Genomic DNA, 12,500 nt, shown 5'->3' with positions numbered 1-12,500 from the left:
ATCCTTTCGGGGTCTATAAATTAAGTACCAGTTGTCTGTCCTTGTTTGTCCACTCTATGTTTAGCCCCTTGTGGGTAGTAAAGAAATAGGTATTTCTTTTGTCTTTATGTTCTGAGTTCAAATTCCGCCGAGGTCGATTTTGCTTTTCATTCTTTCGGGGTCTATAAATTAAGTACCAGTTGCGTACTGGGGTCGATCTAATCGACTGCCCCCCCCCTCCTTCAAAATTTATGTTTATGGCTTTCGCAGTCCCCACTCCCCGTCACCCCCGATCCTGGTGAATTCGATGTCGATAATGTTCCATTTAATCTATACAAATTTACTCCTGCAGGAACAATGGAGAAGGGAGAATATTCCAGAGGAATGATGCTCTAGGGAAGAAGGATTGACCGTAGTGGTTAGTTTGGGACACAATATGGTAAGAGTGAGGGGAGAAAGTGGATAGGGAGTGCATGAGTGAAGCGGGGAACAGAAGCCATTGTAGTAACGGTATAAAAGATAGAGAGAGGAGACAGTATGTCCGTGGACCAGAAGCTGGAACAAGTCCAGGTTGTATGTGTGCAGCAGCTGCAGTAATATCAGCAAGAGTACTGTTCTAGAATGGTAACAACGCTTCATTGTGACTTCAACTGATCTTTGTTGAGAGTCAATAATTGTTGGAGTGCGATGACGTATTTCCTGGCTCTGATCCCAGTTATTTTAAAGACAAACTTTCATCAGAAAAGAGCCTCGGTGACGGCTGTAAGTGTTGCTCCATGTTTAGGGATTGATAAAGTGTGATCATGTTTCCTTGATATAAAGTCGCGTTGTTTTGTTGTTGTTGTTGTTTTTTTTCTCTATTGAAAAAGGGACAAATTTGGCATAGCACCGGTGAAAGATACTTTCATGGTCTCCGTTCATGAAATCAGTGCAGATTTGTTGTGTCTTGCTTGTATGTGGATGAAGCATTATTGTGGAAGGTGGGGAAGAAATGAAGGCTCATGTCATCTACATTGGAAGCACTCCGTCGGTTACGACGACGAGGGTTCCAGTTGAACCGATCAACGGAACAGCCTGCTTGTGAAATTAACGTGTAAGTGGCTGAGCACTCCACAGACACGTGTACCCTTAACGTAGTTCTCGGGGATATTCAGCGTGACACAGAGAGTGACAAGGCCGGTCCCTTGAAATACAGGTACAACAGAAAGAGGAAGTAAGAGTGAGAGAAAGTTGTGGTGAAAGAGTACAGCAGGGATCACCACCATCCCCTGCCGGAGCCTCGTGGAGCTTTAGGTGTTTTCGCTCAATAAACACTCACAACGCCCGGTCTGGGAATCGAAACCGCGGTCCTATGACCGCGAGTCCGCTGCCCTAACCACTGGGCCATTGCGCCTCCGCTGTCATCTACATACATAACAGTGTGCGTTAGTAATCTAGCAAATAGTGCATTGTCGTGTGAAGGCCATCCTGTTTGGAAATGGGATACGTTTCTCCAGGCGTTGTTGGCCCTTTTTGTCTAAACTGTTGCAGCGCTGCTATGGCGTGAACCCCCTGGGGAACTTGGGACATTGTGTTTTTGCTGTGTGTCGGAGAATGCGGAGGAATACGTCTAAAAGGGTAGTTTCAGTCACTTACCTACCTGTTTCTGATTGGTCACCAGCGAAACACGTGATCTGCCAAGGAATGTGAATCTGTGATGAAATACGAATAGAATTTTGAGACTAACCCTAAATAATAATAATAGTCAATTCTCTATAACAATAGTATCTGCTTCTATCAGACGTTATATAAAATAGATCTGGAGATATCGAGCAAATCTCTCCTCTGTGTAGTCGCTCGACCATTAAGAAACTACACCTTCCCTGTCACAAAGTAATACTCATTATCTTATGTAGACTGGAGTGCCTAAAATATAAGGTTAAGATGATTATGGTTGGAATGTCTTCGCATATAAGTCTGCTGAATCGAGTTAAAACAACAGTAGCACTATGTAACCTGAGAATTAATTCCATTCCTGAGTTTATGGTTATATTAGTACTAAAATCAGCTAATCTTGTATTACTCAATGTAATCCTAGGGGCGTAGTTACGGTTGAAATGTCTTTCATTGCGGTTCTGCCCGATCAGAGTTGACCTGGGGTTAAGCAACAACAATGAAAACAAACAACTATTCCTATTTTTTATAATACACTAGCAGTATCGCCCGGCGTTGCTCGGGTTTGTAAGGGAAATAACTATATAAGCATTTTTAGAGAGTTATAGCCAAAAAATAGCAAAATATGCATTAAAATGGAAAAGAAATTATGGTAATTTTTTTTTTAATCGTTGACTCATCGTAGACATTTTTAGAGAGTTACTTCCCTTATGTAATAGCGAAAAAATACATTAAAATGGGAAAAAATGATGGTAAATTTTTTTTTTTAATCGTAGACTCATCGTAGACGCGCGCTAATACCCAGAAGGGCTCGATATGAATCACGACTATAAGATACCCGGTTTTGGTTAAACTGCACCGCAAAATGTGGGAGTAGTTAGGAATCTAAATCGTAGGAGACAGACACACAACTTGACTTTTATATATAAAGATTAGAAACTCTGTAACTATTGAATATTTCTGACTGCTTGTTATGTTTCAGGGTGAAAGACAGCCAGCTGTTGTCAGAGGCCTTGACCGTTGACCCAATCTATCTACAACATCCACACGGAGGTAAATATTTCTACTCTTTATTCTGTATATTTATACAACCAGACAACCAAGGAGTCGAATTGCTTGAAATAGCAGCCATTCTCTTAACTCACACCCTACTGCCCTAAACACAAAAAGACAGAAAAACACACACTGGATAATGTGATCCTAGGTTCGCTTTCTTTCCTTTCTGTTTTTTTAGCTAGGTCTGGTGGAAGAGGTAACTCTCTCTCTCTCTTTTTACTCTTTTACTTGTTTCAGTCATTTGACTGCGGCCATGCTGGAGCACCGCCTTTAGTCGATCAAATCGACCCCGGGACTTATTCTTTGTAAGCCCAGTCCTTATTCTATCGGTCTCTTTTGCCGAACCGCTAAGTGATGGGGACGTAAACACACCAGCATCGGTTGTCAAGCAATGCCAGGGAGACAAACACAGACACACAAACACACACACACACACACATATATATATATACATATATACGATAGCTTCTTTCAGTTTCCGTCTACCAAATCCACTCACAAGGCATTGGTCGGCCCGGGGCTATAGCAGAAGACACTTGCCCAAGATGCCACGCAGTGGGACTGAACCCGGAACCATGTGGTTCGTAAGCAAGCTACTTACCACACAGCCACTCATGCTTTTTTTTTTTTAAATCTGTAGGTCAAAAGGTAAATTTCCGTTTAAAACTTTGTCTTCTAATGTTTACTTTCATTTTATCACAGATCCATGTACAAATGCTGTTTTCTGATTGTTCAAAAATGATCAAACTTTAAACCTCTGAAACATTTTTCTCAAATTTTCCTCGAATACATGAATCACAAAATTGGATTCTGCGTGAAAAAATACACCAACATACCAAATTTGAAAATTTTCACTTAATTTTAAAATTTTAATTTCTGTGACAGAAAGAGAAAAGATCTCTCTATCTCTTTCATTTTTCGCTTTTCTCACGGTAAACTTACCCCTTCTCCATACATTTTACCACTCTCTCTCTCTCCCCCTCTCTCTCTCTCTCTCACTCACTCTCTGTAAAAGCTTATAGATAATGTCTTTTGTTTTTGTTTTTCTCGCGGCTTTTCTTCTATGTATTACACCCAATAATATCATTTTCTAAAGCTTCTTTTCCGTGACTAATTACTTGTTTTTCTATATATTTTATTATATCAACATCACAACCCCTAACATCCACCAAACTTCGCAAAAATCCATCCACCACACCAAACTCCACCGAACTCCATCAAACTCCACCACTATCGACGTCGAATAGATAAAGCCATTGATTTCAGGGTAAGTTGATATTCTTTTTCTCAAATTTTTTCGTTATCTGAAAATCATAAATCTTGACGTCATCGAATAAATTTGGTCGCTGTTCAAGTTTGACTTCGAGTCAGTCTTGATCGAGATCAATCCCGAACGCTGCTCTTCCCCCGCTGCCTAAACGATGAAAAAGTAAATATTGGACAATGTAACCTTAAATAAGCTCTTCTTAGAGTCTGTTATAAACCCTACGATTCATGAAGCAGGATCGTAACCCGATTTCCATGACCTATATAGTGAGTCAGCTTACACCACCACCTATTTCATTATTACCCACAAGGGGCTAAACATAGAGGGGACAAACAAGGACAGACATAGGTATTAAGTTGATTACACCGACCCCAGTGCGTAACTAGTACTTAATTTATCGACCCCGAAAGGATAAAAGGCAAAGTCGACCTCGGCGGAATTTGAACTTAGAACGAAACGGCAGACGAAATACCGCTTAGCATTTCGCCCGACGTGCTAACGCGTCTGCCAGCTCACCACTACTACCATCCATCGAACGCAATGCCGATCCTTTGCAGAGTTAATTTGCCTGCTTTTGCTGAAACTCATCGATAGCAGAGTGAACTGGAGCAACATGAAATGAAGTGTTTTGCTCAAGAACACAATGCAACGCCCGGTCTAGGAATCGAAATCACGACCTAACAGTTGTGAGTGCGACAACATAACACCTAAATCATGCACCTTCACCCTAAATATGTCTGAAAAAGAAAAGGAAGTGAATGTCTTGGCTGAGACGCCCTTAATCAAAAGTCTGGTTTAGCAGAGCCGACTGAAAACTAAACAACACCACCAACGTGTCTTAGAAATAACATCGAGTTAAAGAGTTCCTAAAAGTTCTGAGAGAATTCCTAAAAGCTCTGCGAGAGTTCCTAAAAGCTCTGCGAGAGTTTTTAAAAGCTCTGCGTGAGTTCCTAAAAGCTCTGCGTGAGTTCCTAAAAGCTCTGCGAGAGTTCCTAAAAGCTCTACGAGAGTTCCTAAAAGCTCTGCGAGAGTTCCTAAAAGCTCTACGAGAGTTCCTAAAAGCTCTGCGTGAGTTCCTGAAAGCTCTACGAGAGTTCCTAAAAGCTCTGCGAGAGTTCCTAAAAGCTCTGCGAGAGTTTCTAAAAGCTCTGCGTGAGTTCCTAAAAGTTCTGCGAGGGTTCTTAAAAGCTCTACGAGAGTTCCTAAAAGCTCTGCGTGAGTTCCTAAAAGCTCTACGAGAGTTTCTAAAAGCTCTGCGTGAGTTCCTAAAAGTTCTGCGAGGGTTCTTAAAAGCTCTGCGTGAGTTCCTAAAAGTTCTGCGAGGGTTCTTAAAAGCTCTGCGTGCGTTCCTAAAAGCTCTACGAGAGTTCCTAAAAGCTCTGCAAGGGTTCCTAAAAGCTCTGGACTTAAAGAGAGTTCGTTGCAAAGTCTGGTGAGATGATTTACTGTAGGAAATGAAAAGTCTATTTCGTCTCCATTCTTTTCGTTTCACGGTTAAGTAGAGACAGTGGTGCCACCTGGTGGCCAGGTAACAAATAGATATTCAGTTATGTTTTCTCTTTTTGTTTATTTTAGCATTGGGGAATTCCGTTGAGTCGAAGATTCCGGTCATTGAAATTATGGTTTGTTCTGAGAACATACGGTATTGAAGGATTGCAGCATTATATTCGAGAAGTAAACACCGGTTTCATACAACTCCCATCACCATCGACACCACTAACATCGTTATCGTCATGAGTTTCGCTACCACCCTATCATCAACATCATTGTTCTCATCCCAGGATCATCACCATCATCACCATCATCATCATCATCATCATCATCATCATCATCATTGTCATCACTATGGATGGAAGCACTCCGTCGGTTACGACGACGAGGGTTCCGGTTGATCCGAGTCAACGGAACAGCCTGCTCGTCAAATTAACGTGTAAGTGGCTGAGCACTCCACAGACACGTGTACCCTTAACGTAGTTCTCGGGGATATTCAGCGTGACACAGAGAGTGACAAGGCCGGCCCTTTGAAATACAGGTACAACAGAAACAGGAAGTAAGAGTGAGAGAAAGTTGTGGTGAAAGAGTACAGCTGGGATCACCACCATCCCCTGCCGGAGCCTCGTGGAACTTTTAGGTGTTTTCGCTCAATAAACACTCACAACGCCCGGTCTGGGAATCGAAACCGCGATCCTACGACCGCGAGTCCGCTGCCCTAACCACTGGGCCATTGCGCCTCCACATTGTCATCACTATCACCACCGTCGCTACCATTATCATTATCGCCACCATCACCAGCACTACCACTACCAACATCATCACAACCATCTCCATCCTCTCCATCATCGTCATTGCCATCTTCACCACAACCATCCGCACTACCAACGTTATCATCCCCCTCTGCCAATATTATCTTCGATAACGGTCTTCTTTTTCTACCGTTTCAGCATGTCAGACTTGCCAAATTATTTGAATCCAAAGTGTTGGAAGAAGACAGATTTGAAGTATTGGGAGAAGTGATTATGGGACTCGTCTGTTTTCGATTGAAGGTAAATAAATACGTACGTTCGCGCACACACATACGTATATGCATGCATACATGTTTATAATTATGATATGACACAAATAATTGCGCTCACAAGGAAAAAGGGTACTCAATATGTAATGTAGAGTTTTATTCTATTTATTGTAAACTGAAAGCCCCACTAACTGTTACTATGAGTTTTATGGTTCCACTCTTCGGACGATGTTGAATGTTGGAGCAAAAAGTAGCATAAAACGAACCTGCGAAAATGTATTACTAAATTGGTCCGTGTAATCATCAGGTTTATAGTAACTCTCTGGTTGAATATTTGGTTTAAAGCGCTAAAATTCACTTAAGTCCTTCATTGAACTCGACGAATGATTTCAATCACGGTTCTACCAACGTAACTATTCTTTCGTTGATGCTCAAAAACACAGCGCGACCGCTTTATTAAAATATACCTGGATAATTAGAAAGGCAACCACGCATTATTTTGTCCGTCTTAGGCTACACGCAGCGACATCGTCGTCGAAACTTCGCATCTAGGCTGCTCCGATGCAGTATGCCAAACTGAAAAGAGACTCAACTCACACCAAGTCAGAGCTATTGTCTTCTTACAAACGTGCACCAAAATCACCATTCAGCCTGGTGTGGTGGAAGCACTCCGTCGGTTACGACGATGAGGGTTCCGGTTGATCCGAATCATCGGAACAGCCTGCTCGTGAAATTAACGTGTAAGTGGCTGAGCACTCCACAGACACGTGTACCCTTAACGTAGTTCTCGGGGATATTCAGCGTGACACAGAGAGTGACAAGGCCGGCCCTTTGAAATACAGGTACAACAGAAACAGGAAGTCAAGAGTGAGAGAAAGTTGTGGTGAAAGAGTACAGCAGGGATCACCACCATCCCCTGCCGGAGCGTCGTGGAGCTTTTAGGTGTTTTCGCTCAATAAACACTCACAACGCCCGGTCTGGGAATCGAAACCGCGATCCTACGACCGCGAGTCCGCTGCCCTAACCACTGGGCCATTGCGCCTCCACTCAGCCTGGTACAAACCACCTAAACATAATAATTTTTTAATGTATTTCGACTATATAAAAAAGACACTGTGAGGTTTTAAAACCCCCTTTCTTCACTTTGGTAAAGTCGTTCCTAAGGGACCTTCATCACTTTCAGTTACCCTTATTTCCTACAGTTTTAACTGTTGGAATAAATGCTGTCAACGCCAATACTCTTGACTCCTACTCGATCCACTTTGCTTCACCTCCGCTCATTTTTCATTCATTTTTAATGCACTTAATTTATTTGTACTTTTATCTTCTTAAACCGCTTCCTTTTCAATACGGTTTTCATATTTTTTGTTCAACGTTTTAACATTCAATATTATTATAACTTGCTGTTACGATTATATAGGTGCATGTATGGCTGTGTGGTGAAGAAGCTCGATTTGCAACCATGTGGTCTCGGGTTCAATCTCACTGCGCAGCACCTTGGGCGTGTGTGTGTGTGTTGGTGTGTGTGTGTGTGTGTTGGTGTGTGTGTTGGTGTGTGTGTCGGTGTGTGTGTGTGTATGTGTGTGTGTGTGTGTGTGTGTGTGTGTGTGTGTGTGTTAAATGAAATAAGATAACAAGGCCAAGGCAGTGTGATATTTCTAAGACATTTATAAAGAGAAAAGTAGCCTTACAGCTGTTTCGGGGATGTAAAAGATATCCCATCATCAGAGATGGTATAAAAGAGTTTCAATATCAGGAAATAGTAGAGTTCATTATATTTGGAGTTATTTAGGAAAGGTAGAGATACAGGAAGTATAAGGGGAAATATGAGAATAAAAATATATGTTAGATGTTAAAGTTACTGTTCTATTATCCAAGCAAAATATGAACTCCTATCGGAATTTACACACCATGAACAAGAAGCCTCTTTACCCATTCTACACAGCACATTCCTTGGATAATGGAACAGCGACTTTAACATCCACCATATATTTTTATTCCCATATTTTCCTTTATACTTCCTGTAACTCTCCCTTTCCAAAATAACTTCTTATATTGAACTCTACTATATCCTTCTTGTTAACTCTCTCGTATCGCCTCTGATGATAGGATATCTTTTGTATCCCTGAAACAGCTGTAAGACTACTTCTCTCTTTATAAAGGTCTTAGAAATATCACACTGTCTTGGCCTTGTTATCTCATTTTATTTAACATATACATGCTCACACACGACCCGCATCAGACTCCTCACTCATTCTATTATCGAACTGAGAGTCTAACAGTGGTCCTTCTGTAGCACTTACATAGCCTTACCTGCCTTTTAGGTCTTCTGGATACCAAAATTTCTCATATGTATATATATATTATGCGCGCATTAACAGTAAAATATCGTGTATGCATATATGGTGTGTATGTGTGTGATACTACTAAGATAAACTAGAACTCAATACATGCTACAATATGCTTTTATTTTTTAATATAAACCCTACGATGATACCAACATCTCGAACTTAACGGCTTTCATCAAAAGCAGACGTACGTGCGTGTGTGTGTGTGTGTGTGTGTGTGTGTTCATTATCATATTTACATTTATTCTTGATAATAATGTTCTTTTTTCATTTTCTTAATGATATGTTTTTTAGTAATTATTATTTGTATCTTTTTTATTTTATAATGAAGGGTCCGAATACTTTAACCCAGAAACTCCTCCGGCAAATCAACGAGTCCGGACGTCTTCACATGGTCCCTGCCCTGTTGAACGAACATTACATCATTCGATTTGCCATCTGTGCGCAAAATGCAGACGACAGTGACATCATCTATGCATGGCAGACGATCTCAAAAATCGCTGACGAGTTGTTGGCCAGTCGAGAACGAGAATCAAGCGTGCGTGAATCGAGGCGAATTGCTTTGTCCGACACAAGCGAAGAAGGCGAATCGGCTGAAGAAGAAGAAGTTTTTCTCGAATTTGATAAAGAGAACATCTACGACAATCAGCAACTCAACTTCCAGAGGGCTCGAATGCGTCGCAACCTTTTCCTGCGCATGGTATCTGACCCTAAATCATATAGCCCTCACATGATGAAGTCCTATAGCATTGATGATTCGTCCAGTCGTCTTCCGAGTGATACACCCAGCGAAACTGGTTCCACTAACAGCACCAAACGTTCGCCGAAAACACCACAACAGGCCACTCCTTTATAATCCAATCTATTTTAAGATTTTAGAATTTATGGGGTGATGAATGGGACCTTTGAAGGTATCTGGATACCCTGTTTTAGCCGGTTTCTTTTCCTGGTGACTGTTTTTGGTGTTAATTTGTACGTTATTTGATTGGTTGTTTGCTTGCTTGATCAAACTAGTTTGTTTTTGTCGTATATGATGGTCAACTTGTGTTGAGCGTTATAGAGAAGATGAATGCTTGATTCATGATTTACACACACACACACACACACACAAATACATACACACACAAATATATACACCAACGCAAACACAATTATTTATATCAATTATATATATACACGCAAATAGTTATTAGGTAGAAAGGAGAGCTCAGATGGCCAAATCGATAAGGTATCTGTTAACAGCCCAAGTGACACAAACGCTTGATTATATATCTTAATCTTTTTTTAAGTAAGTTATTGTTAAAATAACTTATTGATCTGTCAACCTAATTTCGTGTTTCTTTGTTCAATTATTCATTTCGACTGGTTCATATCCATTGTCTTCAGATATCCTAAACAAATCCTTACTTCTGACCTAAGAGTTTGAATGCCCCTTACACAATGCCTTAGTCACGTGACATAATTATTTCTGAAATTTGTTGAAATTCGAACAGTAATTGCCTAAGTGAGATGTGACTTAGTTATAAGCGTTAGAAATACATTTTCTGAGTTCGAACCCAGACTACATGTGTATATAGAGCACAAAAAATGATCGTTGATTGGAGCAATGATGAAGCAGTATGATAAGAAAGCTGTGTGGTGTGCGGAAGATGAGGGTTCATGCGATGAAAATATTATACAATTACATATACTTATCCCGTCGTCTTTGTTCGTCACATTCAAAGTATATCATTATTATTTAACCACGCCTACCCTGATTGAAGAAGCCAATCATTGAAGGCGTTGCAACTATGAAACACTCTTTTTTTTTCTTTTTAGTTAGTTTACTTAACCACGTGATCTAACGTGTTCTTTTTAAAAAACAGGAATGTGTCCTTTGAGAGTGAGAGGGGGAGGAGAGATGGAAGGAGCAGAAGAGTGAAACAGACAGAGATAAACAGAGAAATTCTAACGGGTCGAGCAGCCACATAGAGTTTCCTTTATTAGTTCGTTCCGAGTAAATGGCAGGAATGTTAGTAATTGTTATGTGTAGTCTGGATTCTAATGGAATAGACAACCAATATGAAAGCCATTGTTATTGTTTACGTGTTTATTTACTTTTCATGTTACACGGACTTCGACATTCAGCGTAGTGATACATTATATACTTTACACACAGTTGTACTGTTCACTAACAAAATAGTGCCAAGAGTGGGAATGTATTCTATGCACGTATACACATAGATATGAATGTGTAACAGTAATAGTCAAGGAGAGTTCATTATTCCTAGTCTTCTTGAGTCAACAAAGGAGTACAAAAAGAAAAACTGATGGGTTTTTTTTTATCGTTTGTTACTTTGAAGAATTCAGTGGATTTAGGTAAGAATTAAACAGATTACAGCTTAGGGTTTACCTGTCTGGAAGGGCCTATCAAAATCTCGGAATTTTTTTTTCATTCATTACAGTGTTATTAGAGTTCGTATTTGAGTGATAATTTAAACCAGTTTTTGCCTCAATCTAATAATTATTTAAACAATTAAAACAGGAAATCTTACTTAACTAAAAGTTTATGAAATTATTTTGCTCTTTTAATTTAAAGACATTTCGTCATTTGAATTACAGCGAACGAATTTCCAGTTTCTTATTTTTTCCTATTGAAATTGCATAATTAAAAACATAATTTTAAAGCAGCTCTATATTTAAGAGATGAGGAATTATGTATGTTATTTACATTATTTACATTTGACGGATATTTTTCCTCATCTTGTACGGATATTTGTACCTCATCATGCAGCTGTGGTAGGTTATACAAAGGCGAAACATGCCGCCCCTTCAAAATAAAGGTAGAGGAACATCGCAAAGCTGTGACACGAGGAGATATTGATAAATCGAGTATAGCTGTTCATGTATGGAAAAATGGAGACCACCTCCCTCTGTGGGATGAAGTCAAAATAATAGACGGAGAACACCACTGGAAAATACAAAAACTAAAAGAAGCAGCACATATGCTAGGACACAGCCTCCTAAGCAGATCGAGTGCAGATATGAACAGCATATGGGAACCTGTATTAACGAAAGGATAGGAGAATATTAGATTTATAAGCTCTAAAATTTACTCTTTAATTGCTCACGGGCATGTGGCGTAGTGGTTAAGAGCGCGGGCTACAAACCCCAAAATTCCGAGTTCGACCTTAATAATAATAATAAAAATAATAATGATAACATCGAAAAATACGTTAGAAATGAGAACCCAGGTTCGAAATTTCCCCAAGACACCTGATGAAAGCTGGAGGATATATCAGCCGAAACGTTGTATTAACAACAAACAAGATAAGGACAAATATCCGTCAAATATAAATAATTTTAAATATTTAATTTTTCCAAAAGTTTATTATGTATTTTGACGGCAATCTTGACAAATTCAGTCATTACACAGTCTTATTCTATGTTAACAATTGCCAAATAGGACCTGTACAAGATGCTATAGCTTAAGGCCTCACCATGTCTCAATCCGACCAGTTGGCTGGTTCGGGAAAAAAAATGCAAGCAAGACAGTATGAAGTGCCACGTTGACATTACGTTCAGAGACAACAAATCAAGTAATGGAATTTCACGAGCAGGCTGTTCCGTTGATTCGAATCAACCGGAACCCTCATCGTCGTAACCGACGGAGTGCTTCCACATGCATGCATGCATGCATGCATGC

The 12,500-nt window shown here is 40.1% G+C and overlaps 1 protein-coding gene across 1 annotated transcript in view; it reads left to right on the top strand.

Annotated features, from left to right (window-relative positions):
- Positions 1-11,830, top strand: part of LOC115213324 (aromatic-L-amino-acid decarboxylase-like) — a 92,557-nt gene extending 80,727 nt beyond the window's left edge. Inside the window, exons 11-15 of the mRNA XM_029782260.2 lie at positions 2,615-2,685; positions 3,936-3,955; positions 5,531-5,629; positions 6,397-6,498; positions 9,147-11,830. Coding sequence (XP_029638120.1) covers positions 2,615-2,685; positions 3,936-3,955; positions 5,531-5,629; positions 6,397-6,498; positions 9,147-9,671 — 817 coding nt within the window. The 3' untranslated portion in view covers positions 9,672-11,830. The remainder of the gene's footprint in view (positions 1-2,614; positions 2,686-3,935; positions 3,956-5,530; positions 5,630-6,396; positions 6,499-9,146) is intronic.
- Positions 11,831-12,500: the final 670 nt, after the last annotated feature.

The sequence above is a fragment of the Octopus sinensis genome, linkage group LG6 (assembly GCF_006345805.1).
Source record: "Octopus sinensis linkage group LG6, ASM634580v1, whole genome shotgun sequence".
Taxonomy (NCBI): domain Eukaryota; kingdom Metazoa; phylum Mollusca; class Cephalopoda; order Octopoda; family Octopodidae; genus Octopus; species Octopus sinensis.
This window is presented reverse-complemented; position numbering and strand designations above follow the sequence as displayed.